Raw genomic sequence first — 27,182 nt, 5'->3', positions numbered from 1 at the left:
GGATCCCGAAAAGCCAATGAATAATGAGATAACTGAGAGAAACTTCCCCGGCGCAAGCGCGGCGATTTGTTTACCTCCTTTGCTGAAGAAGTTGAAGTACAGCCGCAGAAGATAAGAATTTTGTCAGCTCTTTTAACAAGCTGAACAATTGTTTGTTGCTGACATGGATTTAAAGGTATAACCATTTGTAAACTGTTTTATCCCTATGTGTAGGTAGAAAACATATAGGGGGTGCATATTTTTTTACTGACCAATAACAAGTTCCTGTTCTTGGATCCCCTTTCCAAATAAGTGAGTTTATGAGTTGGATATCTCATTTCTTTTGAAAAATTAACCCAATGAAGTTTGAGGAAAATCCATTCAATTTTAACAAGTTTCGAGTTTAATGGAGACATTTGGCTACCATGCATGTGAATCAAGAAAAACAATCTGGTGCTGCTAACAAGTTACACAAGCACTAATTATTTGTGATGGTGTCCGTGGCTTCTGTGGTTAAGCTAAGTAGACTGACTCATTATCTTAGCTTCAAGCTGGCAACATATGAATTTGATGCGTCACATGTTGCTCTTTGAAATACAAAAAAATGCAGCTGGTAAAGTGCAGTACTCCCCAACATACCATATACTTCCATCTATAAAGCACCCCCAAGTATAGGGCGACCCCTCCTGTACAAGCCTTCAAAATCGATGCTAATTGATATACCCCATCTATAAAGCGATGAAAGGATGGACTGAGCTGGTCAAATTTAATTAGCTGTGGCATCAGGATCTATAACTGAATAATTCCAAATAGGGGCATCTCGCTTATTGTTTGTTAGAAATGTACATGTTTATTGCTGTTGCGATTTTATGCAACATGTTACACACTTAGAGCCGCATTCAAACAGACCCTAATCTGAGGTCACCTAAAATAACTTTTTAAGCAGAACTATTTTAAGAAATGTCAACTCATTGGTGTAGAAATACACAACAGACTGGAGCCAAGGCAGCAAAAATATGTTGAATACCCAAAGAAAACCATCAATAGCCAAAACATGTTCGGGAGCCTTGGATGTTTAAATTGTAAAACACATTCACTTACTGATTCTTATGTGGAGTTATGATGATGTCAAGTTTTCTGAATCAAATATCAGATAAAAATTGATATCAAGATATATATTGACACTACGGAAAAGTAATGTCAGTTCACTGTAACCATTGTAATGTATTGTTGCTAGATCCCACCACTCACGACTGAGGATACAAATGATCAGGATGTTGCTGCTGCCAAGACCAAGAAGCCAAGGAAAAGGATGAAAGAGATGAGGAAGAAAATCCAGTCTCAGGTTGTCTGTTGCTCCTAATTGCATCCTTAAGACTGTAGATGACATTTGAACAATTACATGAGCATGTACACTTAGGCCGTAATGCATGTAGATTTGATTGTTGATGTACATTAGATTTTGAGTGGTACAGTGTTTCTATTGCGTGCAATGCATATTTTGATTATTTAGCGGTATGTTTGTTGGTTGTTTGGTGCAACTTGATTTTCATGTCAACATGCAACTGGTGCAAGTTAAATCAAATTTCTTAAATCAATCCATTGTGAACTCATGATCCCACATTCATTTTAGATGGAGTTCTACTTCAGTGACTCCAATCTACAGAAGGACAGATTCTTGAAGAAAGAGATTGGCAAGACTGACGATGGATGTAAGAGTATTTGAATTCCACATGTGTTTCTTATATAAGATGCAGGACTGTGTATTGTATGGAATGCTAGTTGATATTGACACTGTATATATGGTACATATAGTAGACATACTGCACATGTAGTACACGTGTTACATAATAGTGCACAATGAATGTATGGTACACCAGACATTTTTATGCGTTCGGGACACGCCAGGGTAGAGGGAAACTAGTATATCTTTCTGATTTGTTTGGGGGCACGGGCGGCCCAGTCTTCTACGGCGCCGCAATTCGCTGTGCAGAGTTGCGTCCCTTGGGCACGCCAGAAACCTATGATTGTGGGTTCGAATCCCGGTTCCGACCGATTATGTTTCCAGGTTTGTCAGCATCATACCTGTCCTCATGGGTTTCACCGAAGTGGTAAACATCTGAGACCTGCATCACTTCAGTCTTTCCTCCCACATTAAGCTGACACGCCGTGATATAACTGGAATACTGTTAAAAGTGGCGTTAAACCCAACTCACCCACGCACTCTAATGCATTTATGTTATTTTTTTGTAAACTAGCAGGGACAGGGCCAGCTTCCAGTCTGTGTATGTTGATGATGTTCTAAAATGTTTTCAACTCATTATTTATTTGGCAAAGTGACGGTACAGAATGAATTTTTGGTTTCAGACATAGATATTTCTATATTTCTCAAGTTCAACAAGATTCGCCAGCTGACAGACGAAGTCAAGACAATAGCTAGGTCTTTAAAGAAATCAAAATTGTTGGAGGTAAGTTGTAGAGCCTGTGAGCTTGTCCACTGAATATCACTCAGGTATGCATCCTCCCTAAATCATGTTACCATGACTATCTAGTTGTATGCATCAATCCTGCCACATCCTTCCCATGTTGGTGTTTCTGGTCAACTTTTAGCAGGTGCAGTTGTAAAGTGGTTAAAAGACACCCTCAAGCCCAGGGTATATTACTGTGCAGTTATCATGTTTATGGGGAATGTTTGTGTTTTGCAGGTGAATGATTTATGTTTATGTTTTGCAGGTGAACATGATGAATGTTTGTTTTTTTGCAGGTGAATGGTGAATGTTTGTGCTTTGCAGGTGTGTGGTGAATGCTTGTGCTTTGCAGGTGAATGATGAACATGATGAATGCTTGTGTTTTGCAGGTGAATATGGTGAATGTTTGTGTTTTAGGCAGGTGAATATTTGTGTTTTGCAAGTGAATGCTAAACATGCTAAATGTTTGTTTTGCAGGTGAACAGCGAGGAGACAAAGATCAAGAGAACTGAACCATTTCAGAGTGTTCCTGATGTTGACGACCGAACCGTCTATGTTGTGAGTCCTGATGTTAACAATCCTTTCATTCTTTTCAAGTTACAAAATATTCTCCCACAAGTACGAATAGTCTTTTTTTCATCCAAATGTACAAGGGGAGATAACTCATGTGTACCATGTTGTTATTGTAGTAATGTTGATAGGGTGCATGGTGTGGGTCACTGGTGACCCTTTAACACCCAGTGGGATGCAAGTTTTCCAAAATTTAATGATTTCTTTTAATGGTAAATCCTTTTAGCCTTTAACTCCCTTTTTGGACATTCCAGGAGAACCTGCCACGTACCACTGACCACGAGTGGGTAAGAAGTCTGTTCGCACAGTGTGGCAATGTACAGTATGTCAGTCTGCCGAGATTCAAGAGTACGGGAGATCTCAAGGGATTCGGCTTTGTTGAGTTTGCCTCCAAAGAAGAGGCTGCCAAAGCCTGTGAGGTGAGACTGAAGGCTTGTCAGCTACTGTATTGTTGACTGCAGGGTTTTTAGCTACTGTATTGTTGACTTCAGGCTTGTTAGCTACAGTATTGTTAACTGCATGCTTGTTCACTACTGTATTGTTGACTGCAGGCTTGTTAGCTACTGTATTGTTGACTGCAGGCTTGTTAGCTACTGTATTGTTGACTGCATGCTTGTTAGCTACAGTATTGTTGACTGTAGGCTTGTTAGCTACAGTATTGTGACTGCAGGCTTGTTAGCTACAGTATTGTTGACTGTAGGCTTGTTAGCTACTGTATTGTTGACTGTAGGCTTGTTAGCTACTGTATTGTTAACTGCAGGCTTGTTAACTACTGTATTGTTAACTGCAGGCTTGCGAGTAACAACATTGTTGACTGCAGACTTGTTAGCTACTGTATTGTTGACTGCAGACTTGTTAGCTACTGTATTTTTAGCCTGCAGGCTTGTTAACTACTGTATTGTTGACTGCAGGCTTGTAAATTACTGTATTGTTGACTGCAGGGTTGTTAGCTACATTATTGTTGACTGCAGGGTTGTTAGCTACTGTATTGTTGACTGCAGGCTGTTTAGCAACAGTATATACTTCTGTGTAATCACTGCATATGATATGAAAAGTCCAGCTAAGTTGTGTGCCAGTACCCACTGATTGGGTCTGTACTTCTAGATGTTGCACAACCCACCGCCGATGTCAGGCAAGGCCGGGAGATTCCCCAAGTGGAACAAGGTGCTGTACCAGCTCAAGAAGAAGTCCGGACAAGGTCAGCTACACACTGTCACTCAAAGTATTGCAGGCCAGGTGGGCTAGCTAGCCTTAAAAGTTACTAACCATTTTCAAATTTCACCCGATTACATTCAATGAAAATTCATTCTGTGAATGTATCAATAAAGTAAACTCAAATTGCAAATCAGGAGTCAAATATTATGATAGGGGTAACTGAGCTCGTAACCTGGCAACATCGCAAACCTTGATTCCTTGTAGATATTCAGATGCCACTGCACTTCAGTGTCGGTCAAGCTGACAAACATGGTCACCCATCCAACTACTCTCCACAACTAATGTTGCTTAACTTCACCAGATTTGTGTTCTGTGTGCTGTACACAGGACCTTTGCCACCACATTACTTATCAAATACTACAGTGGGCGCTTATAAGAGCAGGGCGCTAATACGAGTAGCATTGAATACAGTAGTTTAAATATAAAACCTAATAAGCAAACAATAGCACCAAGACAGTGGACTTGATATATTATGGGGTGATACCAGTTCCATTGAATAATATCTGTCATCTTCACAAACTTAACTTCAACTGCTTGACTAGAAATCAAAAGCAGGAGATTCCAGTAGCTCATATTCAAATGAGATAGATCGGGACACAAAACAATATTGTACAAGTTCCAAGTGTTACATGAATTAGAGCAATCCTTTGATGGTAAATGAGAGTGTTAGGTTTTCATCACCAAATACAAGGGAGGAAAAATATTTTGGATACCCCATGGTCTTACTGTCATGTTATTTAGAGGGTTGTATGACTGCACTGTGTCAATATATATATGTATAACCTTTCCAGACTCCCATGAAGATATGGAGGCCACTGAGAAGTCAAAGGAGAATGATGAACCTGCACAGAAACAATGCAAGAAGCACAAGAAACGTCGGCGTCATACTAGTGAGAGCAGCGTCGATTGCTCCTCTGATTCTATCCCAGCCAAGAAGAGGAAGACGGAGTCAAGTGATGGCAGAGAAGAGCCTGAGAGGAAGAAAGAGGTCTGTAAGGACTCGGGTAAAGCTTCGTGCAGTAAGGAACAAGGTAAACTGGATGAGTCTGTGTCAGATGGGCTTAAATCAGAGGAAGATGATAGGAAGGAAGGGAAGAAGAAGAAAAAGAGGAGGAAGCAGAGACTTTCAGATTCTAATAAATCTCTTGAGGAAGATTCTGAGCACACAGACTCCTCTTTTGTGGAGAAGGAAAAGTCTGAAAGAGGGAAACGTAAACGAACATCAGACAGTCGTGAGAGTGGTGAGTTTTCAGCCCCGCAAGCAAAAGTGTCGAAACCAGACGATTCTGGTGTTGATGTGGAGACAGCTGATGTCAATACGAATAAGAAGAGAACTAGAAGGAAGACGAAGAAGAAGAAGAACAAGGAGAAAGATGTCCCACCACCACAACTCAAAGTCATCACAAAGTAGGTTATTGATTCAATCAGTCATAACAGAATTTTGAAAACCTTGATCTGTTTGCCATTTTGAATGTTTAGAGTATACACTTGATATTACTTTTTCATATTACTTGACTTCCTTGTCTTTGGCTGTAAATGATGGTATAAGAATAATGACAAGATGGTTGAAGCTTTGAAAGGATGTTGTTGCGACTCTTTTTTTCTATCATCCAAAACTGGCTTACACAGGAGATATCAAATGATCTCACCAAAGCAATGTCTCCTAGGATATATTGCTATAACTATTTTGCATAACAATGCTTTGCAGACCATTGTAATACCCTGGCTATTTCTGTCTACAAACTGAAAAGTTGGAAGAATGACTTTGGATGATAAATAGAATCTCACCCTCGTGTCTTTTGATATCAAATATGTCAAGGCTAAGAGTTTTAAACTTTTATTGGCTCAAGTTGGACAAAAGACACTAGGGTCAGATTCTTTATGTAACATTTAAGTCTGAATATTATCTGTGAGCATGTGAAGACTTTGTGAGTATTTTCCAGGCAGGAGTGGCTGAAACTGAGAGAGGAATATCTGAGTCAACAGAAGGCCAACATGGCCGCCCTCAAACAGTCACTACGGAAACAGCGTCTGGAGAAAGAAGCACAACAGAACAAGATGGAGGAACAATGTAAGTGGAGAATTATGAACGCTGTTTGATTAGGCTTTGATTTGACATAAATATAAGGTATTGTTTGATAACGGTAATGTCAGATTATTTCTTTGTTCAAGATATATTTGAGTATCTTCATGATAGTCCCCTCTGCAGAAGTACTGCTGAGCCATGGTGATAAATTGCCTTATTGAATATGATCATTATTATGTCTTGTAAAATGAAGTATAAAAGGTTTATCAATTGGTATTGAATAACAAGATTTCCTCATTACTGACATTCCCTTCTCGATCTACCTCTACAAATGTAAACAGGTGTAGATATAGATGGTTCACTAGAGGTTGTAGCAGGATCACATGGAGCACATGGCGTTTTACACGTCCCATGTCAAGCCAAAAATCGATAGAAAACAGCTGATCGATTGAGCTGGGTTAACTTGTGCTGTCACGTGACTTCCATTAACTGAAAAAGCAATGCGGCTTTTTGCTTTGAAGCGGGGTATAAGGGATTTATTCTGCCTCTGATAAATCCACATGCAGCTTGTATTGTTCATGGCGGGGTATAAGAGATTTATTCCTCTGCTCTGAGAAATTTATTACTTTTCAACATGTTCAAGGCGGGTTGCACAGTATTTTAGCAAGGCATCACATGGTCCAATCAGATCTAATCATTCTGACATGGATGTATGAGAAAACAGTTTCTAGTGGTTCTAAAACTCAGTTGTTTTGAACTTATTGTTTGGTTTTAAAAGTAGATCAGTGTGATTTGATAAGAGTAGGATAGTTTGACCAGATTTTGTGAAAGTTCTCATATTTTACAAATTGAAACGGGAAGATATGAGGGCAGTGTCAGAAATTACCGATTTTGTCTATGATGTAATCATGTTACATTGAGGATGAGTATTTCTTGTTTGTGTGTTCATTTTGTACAGAAAACTCCCGACTTAAGATAACTCAAAATGGATGACCCACTCCATAATGAACAGGGTTGGTTGGTTGGTTGGGGTATTGATTCATTTGGAATTTGCACAAATAATACTGATCTGGCTGCATTGAGCATGTTCACGAACTCTTCCTTGATTGCAGATGTCACTAAGGGTGGCGTGCGACCAGCTATAGAGTATGTACCTGGGGTCATAGTGCAGGTCACCTGTAACGACCCCATGAACAGGAGGACACTGAAGGTGAGGAGAGAGAAGACTGTCATTATTTTGTCCTTCTAGCAAAGAATGTATAGTTTGATTATTTTTTAGAGAAAGGAGTTATCAAACTGTATGGTTTCTTTGGTAGAACAGTGCATTCCCTCTTTCATATTGAGATTTTTCTCTCAAGAGCAAATAATTATTCAATGTACATTATCAGGAAATGAGCTACACACACTACTTTGTTTCAATGTTGTCTCTCATGTGACATGTCTTGTTCACCATGTCTGCAGGAAAAGTTGCCTGGTGAAGTCAGTGTGGCCTACTTCGACATAAAGGACAATGCTTTGTCTGGCAGCATCCGCTGTAATGATGAGGAGAGTGCAAGGAAGATCTCCGAGCTGCTTCTAGAAAACCTTACTTTCAACCTGCTTGCTGGTAGGTCATGCTTCACAGACACCTCACCTGTACGAATAGACTGGATGTTAAACCCTATATCGGCTCACCTTGGGACGTTAAACCCCATTTGACATCACCTGTACACACAGATGTGACATAAAACCCCATTTTAACTCACCTCACCTGTACACAGATGGTACATAAAACCCCATTTCATCTCACCTGTACATGTAGACGGAACGTTAAAACTCATTTCATTTACCCTGGATACACAGACAAGACTTTAAATCCAATTCAACACACCTGTACACTTAACATACAGTTCATCAGTGATACTTTGTGTGTGTTGTCTGGGACTGTCACAAAGGCAGTCAAACGGCATATGAGGTTGCAAGAATAGTTGTCCCCCACAACTCTTTTTGCAGTGGGTATTAAGATGTACACTGTCAGTCTGTTTGTCCAACAGATTTTGAAAAAAGTATAATATTTCTTCAACAAACGTGGTACATAGATAGGTCAAGTGGAGAACTGGTACCTTTTGATTGTTTGGGATTTAAAAAAAGAAAGAAAAAAGATTGACTGAAAATGTCAGTAGTGCTTGTTTTCGGAACGGATCTTGAAAACTGCAATATTTCGTCACTAAATGTGGCACATAGATGGGTCTAGTGGTGAATTAGTGCCTTTTGAAAGTTGTTTTGTTTTTGTTTTTCAAGGTAATTTTTCGAGTTTGGCAGCAACTTTGACTTGGACTGGAAATGGGGGTAGTTATCCAGAGCATATCTTGAAAAGTTTCCCATATTTCTTCAGCAAATGTGGCACATAGATATGTCAAGTGGTGAACTTGTGCCTTTTGATAGTTTGGGATTTTTAAAACAAATATTTTCCGAGTTTCCATGGCAACAAGTTTCATATGTTAATCCACGAAAAATATTTTATTTTGGGGGATATCAATGACTATGTCCTCTTGTTTAGATTGCAGTGAGTGAGTGAGTGAGTGAGTATGGTTTTACGCCGCTTTTAGCAATATTCCAGCAATATCACGGCGGGGAACACCAGAAATGGGCTTCACACGTTGTACCCATGTCGGGAATCGAACCCGGGTCTTCAGCGTGACGAGCTAACGCTTTAACCACTTGGCTACCCGATCGCCCCGTTTAGATTGCAGACTGTATGTTGTGAAAAACGTTAAAACAAGGGAGAAAAATAGGCTCTGCGAAAGAGAATGAATTGGTAGAGGCACACACGTTGTCAGTTCAAGCAGGCACGGCGTGCACGAGAGGCACGTAATTGACCTAGCTTTTGGACGTAACCATGGAGATGCAGGGGGGGGGCTTGGGTGTCTATTTTTAGTTTTAGAAGCTCGAAACATGATTCAAGCACGTTCCCACATAGGATCGAAGAAAGGAGAAATGCAAAGTGTGAGATAGGATAAGTATATAAATATACAATTTATACTAAAATTTCCAATTCTATTAGGCATGTAACAGTTATGTTGGTACATTTAGGGAAGACATACAAATTCGTTTATTTGTTTTGTGTTGTCCATAATTGTCAATTCAGGAGACTTGGTATGTGGTCTCTTATTTACATTTATGAATTTGTAAAGACAATGATTCACATTGCAGTTGACTTACATTGGTTGTGATTTACATTGCAGGAGACTTGCACACCGATTCTCTTGTTGGGAGAAATGGTTGTACATGTATTCACATTTCAACCCTAATTTATATTTCAGGGGACAGTGAGAAACAATACTGGGAGAAGCTAAAGGCAGACAGGGACGAAAAATTCAATAATAAGACAAGGACAAAGAAAAGAGGAACACAGAAGGTCAGTTGCATCAATGATATTGTCAGGAACTTTTCTTCTGTATGTACGACCAAAGGGGTATTCTGCTGGTACACTTTCATCCTTTTACTGTAAGAATGCAAACTGGTTCCAAACTGACAGAGGCAGGTAGGTGACCCAGTACTTGTCAGGCACTGTGATTCAATGTGCAGAGCTGCATCCCTTAGTCGTGGCAGAGTCGGGTGATTGTTGGTGTGAATCCCACCATATCAGTTGTCCTGGGTGTCTAGCTGCATCACTTTGGGCTTTCCTTCTACACCATCTAACTCAAAGCTGATATGCTGGGATATCATGGAAATACTGTAAACGTCGCCTTCAGCCATACTCCCTCACTCACTCTATACTGAACATGCTGAAGTTTCACAGTAATGATACATCATCAACTGTCAATGGTGCTTTTCCATAATAATAATAATAATAATGATGATAATAATAATAACCATGGAACTGTCTTGTTTTGTTTTTCCTCTCACACCAGCACTATCTGTTTGTTCCAGCTTATAGAGAAGGCTCACAAGCACAATGCTGAGGTGATTGCGAATAAGAAGCACATTGTGTTTGAAGACTGATACGGAACTGTGTGACGGAGTGTGACAGGAGAGTGAATGAGTGACTGAACCCAAGCCTAAAGAAATAAATATTGTCCTATTCTTATGCATGTTCTTTCATTGTGTTCAGTGGTACCATGTATGGTATCCATGGAGGCATATCCTCTGAAGATTTATACTACTACTACTACATGTACTACTACTACCACTGGGGCGGTCGGGTAGCCTAGTGGTTAAAGTGTTCGCTCGTCACGCCGAAAACCCGGGTTCGATTCCCGACATGGGTACAATGTGTGAAGCCCATTTCTGGTGTCCCCCGCTGTGATATTGCTGGAATATTGCTAAAAGCGGCGTAAAACCACACTCACTCACTCACTCACTCACTACTACTACTACTACACTGTTCTCAGCAATATTCCAGCTCTTTGACGGTGGTCTGTAAATAATCGAGTCTGGACAAGACAATCCAGTGATTGACATCATGAGCATCAATCCACACAATAAGGATACGATGACATGTATCAACCAAGTCAGTGAACCTGACCACCCGATCCCATTAGTTTTTTATTAGTGAAACATTGCTGGCTGTGGCATGAAATCTAAGTTGCTGACACTTTCACATTGTCATGACCTTTCTTTCAGCACATTTCAGATAGGGACCGCCTCCGTGGTCTTGTGGTAGAGCGTCCGCCCGGAGAGCGGAAGGTCCAGGGTTCGATCCCGGGCTGCGTCATACAAAAAGACGTTAAAAGACGATTGTACTTGTTGTTACCCTGTCTGGCGCTCGGCATTAAGGGGCTAAAACAAGGACTGGTCGGCTCGGAGTCAGTATACTGTGTCTGAGTGGGGTATTCATGTTAAACTGCGGCATGGTATCTCAGTGAGCTAGCACTATAAATTGGCATCAGTCCGGACTAGTAGAAGCAGCCACACACACACATACACGTGCATGCACGTCGCTATATAAGTGCAATAATCTTGGACGCGACGTTAAACCCAATTTCACCTCACCTTCACCTCACATATCAGATATGTGATTATGAAGTTAAGCATGCTTAGTTCTTGTTAGGAGTTGCCACAGACATGACAGCAGTCCGTGATTAACAGTCTGGCTTTTACAAAAGCATGGCAACCCCTACCAGACTACCTTCCACAATCTACTAAGTGTTGAACAAAGGCATTAATTGAATGGCTTTATTATGCTGATTGTTACTTTACATACATACATGTAGAGTATACAGCAGATCAGAGATGCTGTAAGCACATTGCTACAGTTGAGTATTATCTTGCTGGATCACACCAAGTTCCGACACCTACTAGGACACAGGCACAAGGAATCCACATAGAGATCCGACACCTACTAGGACACAGGCACAAGGAGTCCACATAGAGATCCGACACCTACTAGGACACAGGCACAAGGAGTCCACATAGAGATCCGACACCTACTAGGACACAGGCACAAGGAGTCCACATAGACCATGTTAGAGGGTGCCACCCCCTTTTGCGATGCCATATGCTGTACGCTATTAAGTGGTATTCCGGATGACACAGTGCAGTACGCTGGATGCTATGAAATGTTTATCTGCATGCAAATATTTCAATGTTGAAGTTCATTTCATGTTTTTTTCTTGCAAGAAGTGATAACTCGACAAAATATTTAGCCCTTAGCTTATGAGCAACCATGGTCATTCATTCTATGTGAAAATCCCTGTCTAGTTTACCAACTGTCTACACAAGATTTCTTAAGTTGGATCTGAAGACAAATTAAGTGGTATGTCGGATGCCTAGAGTGACAGGGAGGTGGCACCCTCATGTTAGCATGAATGGAATCGGTTGGAGTGGAGCTACTGACCAGGAAGTAACTGGACACCTTAAGTTATATATACAGGAAGCAGACACTTTTCCATTATATCTCCACAGTTCAAGGGAAGTAACTCTTTGGATTGATGAGGGCATATAACAAAACATTCAGCAAGAATCAAATAACTAAATTTCACATTTGTGTTAATGAAAATATTTACATGCTCAATTTCATGTCTAGTTGACAAAATGGTTGGATTCGAGACTGGCTACCTGATATGGAAATAGGTTTCTCTTAAACTCTTGCCCAATATATACAATACAGTATATGGAGATTCATAAAGGATCAATGATATGACAATGGTATGAATACTGTCAGGTCGTGTATACTTAGAGGTAGATAGGTCTCGATCTATGTGTGATCATCAACCATGATAGAGAAATACATGAGTGACTCGAAATCCAACATTTACAGTTTCAGAAAGACATGGATGAAAATGTAAAGTAGGTGACAAAACTAAGCTGATGTTTTCCTCACTGTGGGTAATCATTACAAGTTTGCGATATACTGACGTTCTGAGAAGAAAGATTGTGTAAGTTTGTAATAACCTAGTTATTGAGGACAAATAACACATTTTACTGGTATGTCCATTCTACTCCACATTAAGGAGTAAATATATACCTGTGTATTACATTAATGAGGCAAACATAAAATTCAGATGTTTGTTGAAGAGTAAAAGTAAGTTAATTATATAAAAAAAATGTCCATATTCATATACCATGCATTGTACTGAAACAAATTCAGATTTCCCACATCACACAAAACCCTGCTACCTAACACAATACATAGAACTGGGATCCTTTATCCTGAAGCACACATTCCACATGTAACAACATCAGATGTCTGTACAATGTTCCTTGTTTGCATAGAAGCTTAAACAATGGTCACAACATGCATTTCCTCAAAATATACACGTACGTATCTCATGCCAAACAATCGTATACACAATATACACTGTTCCTCATATAAATAATACCTAACTGTACACATAATTAGTTTATACATCATGGTGGCCAAGTTACTACTGAATATACACAGAAAAGGCACAGTCTTGTAAATGGTAAACAATACCGGTTTTGATAACATATCCATAAATGCAACATTTGAACAATAGCAAATCTGTACTCAAAAACTGAAACAATTATATTCCCTATTTAATATCTCATTAACATTTCTTGTATACCTCGAATATCCTCAGCTTCTGACTGCCTTCTCTCATAGCTTACAGAGTTTTATCAACAAGGAAACAGATGCTGCCTATTTAAACATAACAATTTCATATTAGAATTATGTCCTAACTTGTGTGTATTGAGTGCATGAAAACATGGACATGAGAAAGATGGACAATGTATATCAGTTGTAGACAAAACAAAACATTTATAAAGTTTATGAAATCACATATCCTGCACACTTAATTGCACAAATGCACCTGAACAACATAAAACAATACATTGCAACACTTGCAGAATTATGCAACAATCTGGTTACTTTGTAGCACTCTGTCCTGATTATGACAACGGGAGCATAGACACAGAGGTGTTATTGCAGGATGATTAAGTCACGGTAGGGACAATAAGTTACGTATAAAATATGGGAATATGGCTTTATACATCCTCTTAAATGAAGATGTACAACATTTGGTACGTACGTTTTGCAAGCATGTTACAAGTTCTCCATTGTCAGTGGAAAGTTGGGCCTGAAGAGACCTATAGTATTTCCATTGCAATACTGAGAGCCAGCTTCACCATGATAGCCATTGTAGCTTGATATTTTGCACACTCTGCATCTCAGTAGAGAGCACATCTCATGATCAAAGGTCTGCATCAACTATCTGCCTAAATCCACTGCCTCCATGAACACCTGCGGGATCTGTAGAATTACATCCTCAATGGCAGCCTCACACATTAAATCTGCAGGTTACCACTCCATGGACCTAACCTCCATTTGCACATACATGGTGCTGTACTTATATTAATGCTGCATTACTGCTAATTATGCATCAAACTTCTGTCCCAGAATCCACATTATTTCCATGTATTACCTTTAAGTTCACTTCTTTAGCTTTTACTAAATTTGATTTTTCCTCTTGGGTATTAAGATTCCTCCTGGAGTCTGTCATCCTGAGACTCCTGCGAGAGCCCTTCCACCTGTTGGTGGTGATACCACTGTCTGGAGTGTCTACCAGTGTCACTAGATTGTTGGGTTTCACTGGCGGCTCTTTCTTTCGTCGCCGCCGCCGCCGTATCACGACTATCATAATAACTATGATCACAATAATGAAGAGGAGTCCACCCACAGCTGCAGGGGCTGCAACATGGGGGACCAGTGGGAATGGAGAGTCAGGTTCAGAATAGACATGTGCATTGTCAAGGTGAAGTAGTCGCATGTTGGTGCCGTTCTTTGGCTCATCAAAACTGTTGGATGCTCCTGAGGCATCGCGTCTGAAGCGTAGCATTGATGAACGACGGAAGCGTTTCCGGAGTTTGTCAGAGGGTCCGATGACATATATGACCTGGAGGTACCACTGATGTCCTGAGTCGACCTGTAGGAAAGAACAGAGGTAGTGATATCTAAGATGATTGCTGCATGTAAATATTGTTTGGCATTAAGAATGGGATTTAGGACAAGGAAATCAACTCTCTCCAAAATATCTCTTTTGTGTTCAAACATTTTAAAAATGATATGCAGATGTTTCTCTGTTAGTTTAAGCATAGAAGTAAATACAGACATGGGAGTCTTTACAGTTAATTCAAAAAGTAATCTTTGAGCAATGGCACCAAGGCCACAGTTGTCCCACCTTGTAGAGAGGGTCTACACTCATGGCGAAGCCGTCCACCCCTGGCATATTGGTGAGGCCTATATAGTCCGGGTTCTCGTAGGCCAGCTGCGCTTCGAATGCTACGTCGTGGAAGTTTGTCTGGACAGCATCAGGATTCCCACGATCCTACAGGAAACAGTTAATACTTTTTACTTGATTTTCTAGTGATTTGTGTAGGAAGATGAAACGTGGTGAAATATAAGTTGGTAACAGGGCAAAGACGTTTTAGTTTTGGTCCTACAAACTATTGCATCAGTGGGAGAACACCACAAAAGGAGCATCTTCGATTGACAGGACACTGGTGGAGGCCAGGATGTGTCAGCCTGTGTCAGTCCCTCTATCACATGTTCTGGCCTTCATTTCACAAAGCAGTCTTAGCACTAAGACAATTGTAACTCCCTTTTTTTAACATAGAATTACGACACTCGTAGCGCCAAGGTCGCTTTGTTAAATGGGGGCCTGGTCACTCTGTCACTTGGGTAGTGTGCACCCCACTTTTTCAAAATCTGCCTCAGAAAAATAACAAGAAAATACTGGTATTTCTATGAAACACATGTGTCCAAATGTTAAACACACTAGACCTGCATAATGACTGCGTAATAAGTGAATTTAAGTTAATCAAACCCAGTGTAGATGATTATAATATGAAAATGGAGCTGGCTACATTCCATGGCATTTAAAAAAAACCAACTTATCTTAAAAGAGAAATAATAACAAATTTCAGAGATAATAAGTCATGCTTACAAGAATGAGGAACCTCTGCCTGAGTTTGGGGCTGGGCTGCATACAGCCGAACTGTGGCCCTTCGTTGTACTCCTCCCCTGTGGGGTCATATGTGGGGATGTACCCGTCACTGCCTGAAACACAGGGAAGGTATGGCTAGATTGGGTCCTCAATGGAACAACACTCATTTCATCATGCATGTTTTCTTCTGAGTAGTTTCATGATGTTTTTTTCTTTAATTCTTTCTATTATACCTATCACTTTTACAACATGTTTAGCATATTTGTGATATTTCCTCATCTGTAAGCACTTTTTTTTTAAAATGTCACACTGATTTCAATCAAATCATATTAGAACTTTACCTGTACAAAGATACACCTTTTCTATTCCCAATTTGTATGCTGTTTTCAAATCCTGTTCTGGACTCCATAAGACCCTGGCATAGATCTTCTGGCCTGTAATCAAAGGGTAGGTAGGTCTAAAACTGAATGTATTTTGAATACCACTGATAGGTTACAAAACCCTGATTCCGCCTATGACTTACCACAGTCATAGTGCTACAAACACCTTATGGAAAAAATGCCACATTGAATTCCAAGTTGTCCTCCGAGGCCTCTGTAGAGTTGGGACGTCTCCATGACTACTGGAGAGTGTATTTACCTTGAGAGTACCAAGCTACTATTTACCTTGGGAGAATACCCCGTTAAAGTCCAAATCATCCTGTGAGACCTCTGTGGAATTGAGACATGTCTCTATGACTGCATAGCTACTATTTACCTGGAGATAATGCCCCGTTGTAGTCCCAGGCATCCTGTGAGACCTCTGCGGAGTTGAGACATGTCTCTATGACTGCATAGCTACTATTTACCTGGAGAGAATGCCCCGTTGAAGTCCCAGTCATCCTGTGAGGCCTCTGCGGAGTTGAGACATGTCCCTATGACTGCGTAGATACTATTTACCTGGAGAGAATGCCCCGTTGAAGTCCCAGTCGTCCTGTGAGGCCTCTGCGGAGTTGAGACATGTCTCTATGACTGCGTAGCTACTATTTACCTGGAGAGAATGCCCCGTTGAAGTCCCAGTCATCCTGTGAGGCCTCTGTGGAGTTAGGGCTGAGAAGAAACATCTTGAGGTTGTTGGTGAGCTGGAAGTCTGTGTTCAGAGAGTACACCACAGGGACAGGCCGGTTGGTCTGCTGGAAGGAGATGGGCACCTCAAAGCTGCAACACAACACAACATGAGCGAGTGAGGTAGTTGAGTTTTACTCAGCTTTTAGCAATATTCCAGCAATATCAATTTGAGGGACACCAGAAATGGGCTCCATACATTGTACCCTTGTGGGGAGTGGAACTTAGCCCTCTGGTGTGATGAGTGAACCCTTTAACCAATTGGAGGGGGCACAGGTGGCCCAGACACAATATGAGAACACATTAGGTATCAACCTAATGTTCAATTGGTCATGTAAGTGTGAACAAATATTATATAAAGCAAATCAAAAGTAAGGACTCAGGATATTTGTAGAGGCAAATGGGCAAAGGTCCAGCTAAGGAAACTAGCTGAACTGACACTATTTTTTAGTCTCCGTCTTGGATCAAGCTTACACAGGCCTCTTGACCAGTGGCCTGTTCCACAAAGCGATCTTAGAGCTAGGATTGTCGTAAGCCTGTATTAATGTATGGGAGTTATGATCATCTTAGCGCTAAGATCGTTTTGTGGAACGGGCCCCTGGTCCATCTTTGGCCAATGCCAACTTCCAGGAGCCATTTTCCTATCTCTGCCATTTAAGTTTCCTTCCTTGGTTGGGAATATGTAAGTAGTATTAAGACTCAGTAAGTGTAGATATTACACACATATTACACAATAACTAAAGATATGTATTTCACAAACGAGTAGTTTTGCAGGCATTAAAGTGCCTTACCTCTGTGGCTGTGAAGCGATGCAAGGTATAGGGTCAATCTTGATATATCTTTGAGTGGCCTTGACGCTGCAGGGGATGAGTTCTATGGTGTAACGCCCTGTGTAGTCCTACAACAACAACCAACAAGCTTCAACCTACAGCCTAACAAACCATACAACATCATGCAGCTAACATCAAATGCTTGGCTACCTGTAGACAAGGGACTAGTCATCGATGTTTGTAGTACCATTCAATGACAAGAAAATATCCAGAGAAATGTGTTCAGTCAGGTGAATCGCTTCTTCTGTATCCATCAAATCCATGTAACAGAATGAGGGCCTTGAGGTTCAAGTTGCTAGTTAACCCCTACAACACTAGCCTCTACCTTGAGGTTAAAGTTGCTTGTTAACCCCCACAACTCTAGCCTCTACCTTGAGGTTAAAGCTGCTCGTTGTCCCACAAAACTCTAGTCTCTACCTTGAGGTTCAAGTTTCTAGTTAACCCCTACACCTATAACCTCTACCTTGAGGTTAAAGCTGCTAGTTGTCCCACACAACTCTAGTCTCTACCTTGAGGTTCAAGTTGCTAGTTAACCCCTACACCTATAACCTCTACCTTGAGGTTGAAGTTTCTTGTTAACCCCCACAACTCTAGCCTCTACCTTGAGGTTAAAGCTGCTCGTTGTCCCACAAAACTCTAGTCTCTACCTTGAGGTTCAAGTTTCTAGTTAACCCCTACACCTATAACCTCTACCTTGAGGTTAAAGCTGCTAGTTGTCCCACCCAACTCTAGCCTCTACCTTGAGGTTCAAGTTGCTAGTTAACCCCCACAACTCTAGCCTATATACCTTGAGGTTAAAGCTGCTCGTTGCCCTCCAGAGCTGATGTGGACTGTCAAATGTCTGTTGGCTCCACAACAGCTTCAGATCAAAGCCGATGGCCAGGCTGGAAGGTGGCTTGATCCTGCTCTCCAGTGCTGGCAGGGTGCTGTGGCTCAGTACATACTGACCTGAAGGACGGGGAGAGTGAGTGAGTCAGTGAGGTTTTACGCCGCTTTTAGCAATATTCCAGCAATATCACGGCGGAGGACACCAGAAATGGGCTTCACACATTGTACCCATGTCGGTAATCAAACCCTGGTCTTCGGCGTGATGAGCTAACGCTTTAACCACAAGGCTACCCGACCGCCCCGAAGGACGGGGAGAGGGCTTCACAATAATATCACTTGTAAATATGTTAGTATTGTACTGTCTACAACTATTATCAAGACATATATATACTTAGTGAAATACCTTGAGACAAATGGCATAAGGGCAGTTTTATGATTTTGTAAATTAGGACATTCAGGTAGGTCATTACAAATTTAATAAAACAAACAAACATTTTAGGACATATTGAATCATAATCAGTCAATGCCCTAGAAAACGATCTGATCTGAAACCCTGTATACTTTTCATAAAATTGTCATTTTCACACATTGTATAAAAATTGCATAAACTACTATGACACTGCATTGGTGTCTGTGTCACAGAATTACCCAGTCAAAGTCAGTTTCTGTGGTACAACCAGGGATAAGCTCATTTGAACATATCATGAACATAGACTGACATTTTTATATCTGTTACTTTAACTGAACTGTGTTACTTTAACAAGTCCTCCTGCAGGTGCTTTACCTCTAAACTTGGCTGTAGTCCTGAAGTCAATAACAAGTTTGCCATCACTGCCAATGAGTATCCTGAGAATCTGCAGCTTGCCTCCCAGTGTGCCCTCAGTCTCCAAGCCAGACTTCCACAAGATGGTGTCATAGTAGAATGAAAACTCCATCTCCGTGCGATGCTCAAGGGAGCCCCACCCTACAGGTGCCGTGGCGTACAGGTAAGACACGTACAGGGGAACTCGCACTGTGAGATGTGACTGCCCTGTATCCTTCACCTGAAAGTCCGACACGATCCTTCCACCGCAGATGTCCACCAACTCTGTCATATGGTACCAGGCATCAAAGGTCCAGATGCAGCTCTTCAGGTTGAGGTGCTTGTACAGAGACAGTGTCTTCTCCTCTCGCAGGTCATCATCAAACTGGTAGGGGAACTCATGACCTGGCCCGTAGGGCAGAGAGTCACCAAGCTTCCCATCAAAGAAGCCTTCATCAATGAGAGGCTCTCGTTCCTCTGCTGTGATGATGTTGGAGCAGACATGCTGCTGGCGGTAGATTGGCTCTGCCAGCAAGAACCTTAGATTGTGTAAGGGGAAGGTGGAGATCAGAGGCAGCATGCCATCCTGATGGGGAATCTTCACCGAGATGTGTATTGTGTTTGGATGGTCAAAGTCATCAGGCCCCACATATTCAAGGTTTGCTAAAAAGGACTGAGCTTGGTAACTGTAAGGATTGCTGCCAAATACTGGCGATTTACAGATACCATTATCACTTCCTATAGTGACAACTCTGCTCTTGAGAGGGACGCCTGGGTTCCCGTTCTCATGTCTCGGTTGGGCAATACATCGGACCTGGAAGCGAGAGCGGAAGTACACGCTATCCAGGACAATCTTGTTGACGTCTGTGAACAAGGTGGTGTCCGAGACCTGCATGAATGGTGGCCTTGATCCGTCCTCCTCCTCGGGCAGAGACACCTCCCAGGTGTACAGGAGGCTGGACTGGTTGATGCCTGCCTCCTCACACAGCATGTGGGTCTTGGTGAATGTGGGGTAGTGCTCATCACAGGGCTGCAACACATAGTTTCACATCAATCATCCTACTGTGAGACAAATGTTATAGGGGCACCTGTTCATAATTACACTTTCAAATGGGTACATTGCTGAAAGTTGATATGTCCAAAAGGCAGAGATTTTACAAAATGTTTTGACCATGAAAAAATGGCGACTATATTATTATAATGATTAAACAATGGTATGTAAAGAAATCCAATACGGGTCACTTACTGGCTTTTAACAGCTATAATATGGACTATGCATGCACAACATATTGTTTCAAGTATATTCCTGAGGTTTGTGACACTCACCGTTATACAGACAAGAGGATACCCTGGAGATGGGTCGATTTTAGTTCCAAGCTCAGCATCATCATAATTCAGCAGAGACACCACCTATAATACAGCCATCAGATGCAATATATTGTCAGTTATATAAACAGTCTACAATACTTATAGTCAAACCCTGATGAACATATAGGATGTTTTGACAAATGCAAATTCAGAAAAAAGGTAATATTTAGGGTGACATCAGTTTGTAATTACAAAACAAGTACACACAACTGAGTCATTTGCAGAAATAAATCACCAAATAATTCTTTGGAGTCTCGTGTAAGTGATTGTACAGTAGTTTTGCCGACTGCCACTGTCTCACATGAAAGTGTATGTTTTGTTTGTTTTGTTTGTTTGTTGTTTAACACCACACTCAGCAATATTCCAGCTATATGACAACGGTCTGCAAATAATCAAGTATGGACCAGACAATCCAGTATTTGATATCATGAGCATCGATCCATACGATTGGGGGACGATGACATGCATCAACAAAGTCAGCGAGCCTCACCACCTATTCCCGTTAGTCGCCTTTTACGACAAGCATTGTCACCTTTTATGGCAAGCATGGGTTGCTGGAGACCTATTCTAGCCTGGATCTTCACGGGTCAAAGTGTATGACTTACAACAGGAGGGGCTGGTAGTATGATGCTCCCTGAGACTTCGTTGTCCAGGATGGTGATGGTGGTTGTCTTGACTGGCCCAAACACAGCTCCCTCAGGGTCTTCAGGGCCTAGCATCAGGGTGAAGGACTCGTGCCACTCTATGTCACTGTTGTACAGCACGTCCACAACAAAGTCAAGCTCACTCACACCTGAAGAACAGACAGTTATGCAACACTCAGGCGCTTCTCTTAGGATGATTAAGACTTACGTTTATTTGTACATAAAGATTCAAGATTAAGTTACAGCATTAATTTTGTTACCAAGTCATAATGAATTTTGCACTGACTGGAAATTGTACATGCTACAGAATATGCTGATGTCCTATGTATATTGTCTTCATGGTCCTTTTCAAAGATGAAGTGACACTTGTCACAAGATCCATCATGTTCCAAGAACACTTTGAACGCATACTTATGACAAGGAGTATTATGGACAACTTCTTTACTATACAAAAACAACATTTCAGGGCAACATGTTGCCCCTTCATCAGGTGATATATGGCAAGAAGTAGCCCTGAAACATTGTTTAGGCATAATAAATAAGTTGTTATTTATAATACTCCTTGTCATGTTTACATCCAACTTCTAATTGCTATAAAGACTCTTAATTTTCAGTTGAGATCCTTGCCTATCAGAGTGTAACACTGCAAATCCCACTGATGTTGTGCCCACCTGGTTTGAAGTCAAGCACCATGCTCTTGGGGTTGTAGTCCATGCCTGACTGTGCCGAGCCGTCCCTGGTGCTGCATCGGACAGACGAGGACTTGTTCAGGTCCCCACTCCTCACGACCTTCACCTCCACAGACGTGATCTGTTCAGTGGCACTCGGCTCATGGGTGCTGTAGGCTGCCTGTGCAAACTGGATTGTTGGCACTGGGGACATGAAGCAGAGCACAACCTCAGGACCAATTTGTTGCAAGCGTAACCCTAATTTATGTTTGATTCTATGTAGCATCATGTTTCATTGCAACACTTTCCCTGTGATGATATCAGGTTTATTCCCTGTGATGTTATCAGTTTTATTCCCAGTGATATCAGTTTTGTTCTCTATCAGTTTTATTCCCTGTGATGTTATCAGTTTTATTCCCAGTGATATCAGTTTTGTTCTCTATCAGTTTTGTTCCCTGTGGTGTTATCAGTTTTGTTCCCTTGGGTGTTATCAGGTTTATTCCCTGTGATTTTATCAGTTTTATTCCCTGTGATGTTATCAGTTTTGTTCCCTGGGGTGTTATCAGGTTTATACTCTGTGATGTTATCAGTTTTGTTCCCTGTGGTGTTATCAGGTTTGTTCTCTGTGATGTTATTAGTTTTGTGATGTACCCACCATCATCGTGGTTGGTGATGGTGATAATGGTCTCCTTCATGTCCCCCAGCTCAGCCTCGCTCTCCCCACTTCCCCAGGCACCACTCAGTCGCAGCAGGAAGTCCTCCTCCGGCTCAAACTCATCATCATTCACTATACCCACAGTGCAGTTCTTCAGCTGGACGTGAAAGACAACATTTAAACTTATAATTGGAAACATTATATTACACTAGTAATATAGAAAATATAGAAAACCCTCTCTTAAGGGTACTTGCTGTTTGTTTTCAGATTACGTTTATAGAATCTCGGTGTTTTTGCCAAAAGGCTCCACACGTCACGCCTGTGTTGGATCATCATCTATTTCAAGTTCACTGCAGGAAACATTATCAACAACAGATGCAGCACCATCAATATCCCTGTAAAAGGTACTTGGCGTAGGTTATCAAATTCATGAATCTCTGTGTTTATTGCAAAAAGCACAACTTGGTTAACCCTCCCAACATCGTTGTGTTGGGACACATATTGCCAAAGTCAGGACAAAGATGTAATGATCCTTACATCGGACTCATTTCAAACGTAAGGTAGGCTACATATCAAGACATAGTTTAGAATGTTTCTTCTTGAAAAAGGTAGAGATGGGTTGAACCTAGGGTGGTCTATGTCCTACTAAAGTAACATTTCCATCACAGCACCCACCCTCTCTCCTGGCTGGAAGGTTATCCTGGAAGCATTGGTGAGGACTCTCTCATGATAGTCCATCATCACCTCGGCTGTCTTCTGTCGCGTGTAGCATATCACAGAGGACGTGTCCGTCAGGTCCCCGTATCTCATGATGGTTACGTTCACAGTCTTGTTTTTCTCATCTACATAGTAGCGATCTTGGACAAATGTCATCCTTGGAACTGAGGAAAACAACACACAATGTATCAGCAATACCATGAATAGAGTATTATAAGCTGTGCAATGAGAGCAGTTAGGTTAGAGCCAGGCTGGAGACAGGCAAAACTGTCATAATACAGCATAAGCTTTGCAGGATCAGATTCTTTGATACTGATGAATGTAAAAAAACATTATAGAGTGGATCTTATAGCTTTCTTACATACTACTCAAAAGAAGTTCAAGAACACCCAATTTTTTCAGTGAGTCATGTTTCACACCGCTTTTAGCAATATTCCAGCAATATCATGGCGGGGGACACCAGAAATGGGCTACACATATTGTCCCCATGTGGGGAATTGAACCTGATCTTCGGCATGATGAGTGAACGCTTTAACCACTCGGCTACCCCACCCTCCCCGATTTTCTTTCAGATAGAGTTATAAAATAAGGTTGAATCCTGACAAGATCAGACCAAGGAGACCTACTGTCCAGCTTTGTGTCGCTGACAATGACGGTAGAGATGTAGGGTTCTGCGAGACTGCTGCCAAGAGCGGAGCTGAGGAACACTACAAATGTCTCGTTACCCTCAAGGCGAGGGTCGAAGTCATCATCCAGCACAGTCAACTGGCACTTCTGTTATAGAAAATTAAAAAATGAATTGAAAATCAACATGTAAGTATGAATACACACATACAACAGGTAGCAGTCTGGCTGGATCAGCCTCAACTGCTACAGTGGACTGTTTACCTCAGGAGGAGAACCCAGGATAACTGTAGGTGTCAAGGGAACATTTGTTTTCAGGGGACTGTAGGTTTCAGGGCAATGTTTGTTTTCAGGGGACCCTAAGTTTCAGGGGAACATATGTTTTCAGGGGACTGTAGGTGTCAGGGCAATGTTTGATTTCAGGGGACTGTAGGTTTCAGGGGAACATTTGTTTTCAGGGGACTGTAGGTTTCAGGGCAATGTTTGTTTTCAGGGGACTGCAGGTTTCAGGGGACTGAAGGTTTCAAGGCAACGTTTGTTTTCAGTGGACTTTAGGTTTCAGGGCAACGTTTGTTTTCAGGGGACTGTAGGTTTCAGGACAACATTTGTTTTCAGGGGACTGTAGGTTTCAGGGCAACATTTGTTTTCAGGGGACTGCAGGTTTCAGGGCAATGTTTGTTTTCAGGGGACTGCAGGTTTCAGGGCAACATTTGTTTTCAGGGGACTGTAGGTTTCAGGAGAACCCCAGCTTTCAGTGAATACACACATACAACAGGTAGCAGTCTGGCTGGATCAGCCTCAACTGCTACAGTGGACTGTTTACCTCAGGAGGAGAACCCAGGATAACTGTAGGTGTCAAGGGAACATTTGTTTTCAGGGGACTGTAGGTTTCAGGGCAATGTTTGTTTTCAGGGGACCCTAAGTTTCAGGGGAACATATGTTTTCAGGGGACCGTAGGTGTCAGGGCAATGTTTGATTTCAGGGGACTGTAGGTTTCAGGGGAACATTTGTTTTCAGGGGACTGTAGGTTTCAGGGCAATGTTTGTTTTCAGGGGACTGCAGGTTTCAGGGGACTGAAGGTTTCAAGGCAACGTTTGTTTTCAGTGGACTTTAGGTTTCAGGGCAACGTTTGTTTTCAGGGGACTGTAGGTTTCAGGACAACGTTTGTTTTCAGGGGACTGTAGGTTTCAGGGCAACATTTGTTTTCAGGGGACTGCAGGTTTCAGGGCAATGTTTGTTTTCAGGGGACTGCAGGTTTCAGGGCAACATTTGTTTTCAGGGGACTGTAGGTTTCAGGAGAACCCCAGCTTTCAGTGCATTGTAGGTTTCAATGGTAACTTTACATTTCCATGGTCTTTAGCAATACTGATCGCACATGTTTTTATCTCACCTGTGAGATCTGCCCCGGGCCGAATGTCATCTGACTGGAGGTAGGTACATAGTCCTGTCCAGGTGTGGCTGAAGCAGGGCTGGAGAGTCGTGTTGCACACCACACTGTGGTCGAATGACTCAGGTCTGTCCCACCTCGCACAACCTCCACCTCAACATTACCAGCGTTCTCTGCAAAACTGTAGGATGGTTCGGACAGGAACACTGTGGACTCTGGCAGGAACAGAAACATGAAGAGATGTAATACGATATTTATTCCCCCTGGGTATTCTTTCCAGGAGAAAGTTATATCCTAGGAAAATATTTCCAGTAGAAATTTTTGCCAAGGATATTATTTCTACAGCAAGGATCTTACCAACACTGGAATTTTTTCCCATATGAATATTCTTTCCTCCAGAATTCTTTTGACCCGGAAATGTTAACATACTGGAAACTACAGTTATAATGAACTCAAAGGGTCCACTAATATTAGTTTGTTATAACCGTAGTTTGTTATAACCATATATACAGCAAATGGCCGGGGCCAAAGCATGAGTTCGTATCTTTATGTCAGTTCATTTTAAGAGTGTTCATTATAAACATAATTTACTGTATATAAAGACACTGGTTACCCACAATAGCAAATTTAAATTTAGTATCACACTTGACGTAATAACATATAAAAAACCTTGATTAATTGTGTATTGGTCCTTTCATCAATACAATATGACAATTTTGTAATTATGAGAGCTTCAGTGAATAAGTGAACTCACTTAATAAATAAACAATGTTGCAATTTTTAAATATTTGTGAAAAGTAGCACAATTTTTGTATTCATGCACCCTTGGATTGGTTTCAGCCAGAGATTGCGACCTTCACAATAGGACTCACGGTCATTGGGTCCCTCTATGAGGACATTGGCCTTGGTGAGTGAGCCCAGGGATGCTGGGATGGAAGGATCCATCAAGCCAAGTTCGAACTGCTCCGATGTCTCGCTCTCACTGTCATCAATGATCTGCACACAAAGGACAGACTCACATCAACATCAAATACAGACGAACCTTGTGTATAACTTGTGGGGACTGGAATTTTTTTTGGGTTTATCCAGGGTTTGCGACTTCAGAAAATCTTAAACTTCATTGCGATACTTGGGATTTGCAAATGAGTTCGAGACAGTTCGACATAATGAGGTTCAACTGTAGATAACATCCAGTTAAACATGACAATGAACATACAGTGTGGAATGAACACAGTTTCAACATGCCCAACATTACTAAAGTAAAATAATCCATATGGAAATGGTTTTGTCAATCCAAGGTTATATGTATGATCATAACAGGCCCCTATTAGGGCCCCTCCATTTCTCTGAATCATTAGCCTCTATTATTATCTATCATACTGATGTTTGTCCTTGATGGGAGCCCATACCTGGACCTCAGCACCCCATTGCTAGTCGTAAGAGGTGACTAAATTGTGAACGTGTGGTTAGAATTTGTCCCTAGCAAACTATGTGATGGGCAAAAGGATGGGGTGGTCAAGCTCAATGACTTTGATGATGGACTGTCAATATACCCCTACATTGCTCACAACATCAATCACTGGATTGTCTGGTCCAGACTTTATTATTTACAGGTTTCCATCATATAGCTGGCATATTGCCGAGTGTGGCATTAAACAACAAACAAACACACAGTCCATACCTTGACATCACAGGTGGCCTCTGACACGCCGGAGGGGAAGACAACTCTGTAGGAGTTGCTGCGTCCGCGGGAGATGTAGTCGGAGCCTGACTCCAGGCCGGTGAGGGAACTGCCCGTGGCTGTGAGGGCCGTGGTGTAGCAGATCACGGACACCGTCGTACTCAGGTCACCTGAAGCAGCCCAGTAGGGGGTTAGTACACTGCAGCTGATCCATGCCAACTGGCAGGT

At 41.6% G+C, this 27,182-nt stretch overlaps 2 protein-coding genes across 4 annotated transcripts in view; one reads left to right on the top strand and one right to left on the bottom strand.

The window, feature by feature from the left end:
- Nucleotides 1–42: 42 nt before the first annotated feature.
- Nucleotides 43–10,327, top strand: LOC124152034 (la-related protein 7-like). The gene is made up of 13 exons (XM_046524773.2): nucleotides 43–175; nucleotides 1,217–1,324; nucleotides 1,613–1,691; nucleotides 2,347–2,447; nucleotides 2,925–3,005; nucleotides 3,272–3,436; nucleotides 4,122–4,215; nucleotides 5,024–5,639; nucleotides 6,176–6,303; nucleotides 7,371–7,468; nucleotides 7,720–7,864; nucleotides 9,561–9,655; nucleotides 10,171–10,327. The coding sequence occupies exons 1-13, from the start codon at nucleotides 164–166 to the stop codon at nucleotides 10,240–10,242; spliced, it is 1,794 nt and encodes a 597-aa protein (XP_046380729.2). The 5' UTR covers nucleotides 43–163; the 3' UTR covers nucleotides 10,243–10,327.
- Nucleotides 10,328–11,401: 1,074 nt separating this feature from the next.
- Nucleotides 11,402–27,182, bottom strand: part of LOC124152035 (extracellular matrix organizing protein FRAS1-like) — a 132,678-nt gene continuing 116,897 nt past the window's right edge. Inside the window, exons 50-67 of one of the 3 annotated variants that reach the window (XR_007219938.1) lie at nucleotides 26,955–27,124; nucleotides 26,146–26,269; nucleotides 25,277–25,488; nucleotides 23,889–24,036; nucleotides 23,221–23,426; nucleotides 22,546–22,702; nucleotides 21,894–22,094; nucleotides 21,184–21,371; nucleotides 20,537–20,620; nucleotides 19,193–20,240; nucleotides 18,368–18,528; nucleotides 17,542–17,648; nucleotides 16,677–16,843; nucleotides 15,989–16,081; nucleotides 15,648–15,760; nucleotides 14,883–15,029; nucleotides 11,579–14,627; nucleotides 11,402–11,534 (exon numbers count right to left, since the gene is read on the bottom strand). Coding sequence is in view for 2 of the 3 variants with exons in the window: in XM_048392334.1 (XP_048248291.1) it covers nucleotides 14,085–14,627; nucleotides 14,883–15,029; nucleotides 15,648–15,760; nucleotides 15,989–16,081; nucleotides 16,586–16,626; nucleotides 16,718–16,843; nucleotides 17,542–17,648; nucleotides 18,368–18,528; nucleotides 19,193–20,240; nucleotides 20,537–20,620; nucleotides 21,184–21,371; nucleotides 21,894–22,094; nucleotides 22,546–22,702; nucleotides 23,221–23,426; nucleotides 23,889–24,036; nucleotides 25,277–25,488; nucleotides 26,146–26,269; nucleotides 26,955–27,124 (3,869 nt within the window). In the remaining variant the exon portion in view is untranslated. Of the gene's footprint in view, nucleotides 14,628–14,882; nucleotides 15,030–15,647; nucleotides 15,761–15,988; nucleotides 16,082–16,585; nucleotides 16,627–16,676; nucleotides 16,844–17,541; nucleotides 17,649–18,367; nucleotides 18,529–19,192; nucleotides 20,241–20,536; nucleotides 20,621–21,183; nucleotides 21,372–21,893; nucleotides 22,095–22,545; nucleotides 22,703–23,220; nucleotides 23,427–23,888; nucleotides 24,037–25,276; nucleotides 25,489–26,145; nucleotides 26,270–26,954; nucleotides 27,125–27,182 lie in introns of all 3 variants that reach the window. The other 2 variants (XM_048392334.1, XM_048392333.1) reach the window with 2 other exon arrangements.

The sequence above is a fragment of the Haliotis rufescens genome, unplaced genomic scaffold, assembly GCF_023055435.1.
Source record: "Haliotis rufescens isolate VD_foot unplaced genomic scaffold, xgHalRufe1.0.p SCAF_11, whole genome shotgun sequence".
Lineage (NCBI taxonomy): Eukaryota > Metazoa > Mollusca > Gastropoda > Lepetellida > Haliotidae > Haliotis > Haliotis rufescens.
The sequence above is the reverse complement of the archived record's forward strand: the minus strand, read 5'-3'. Positions and strand labels throughout refer to the sequence as shown.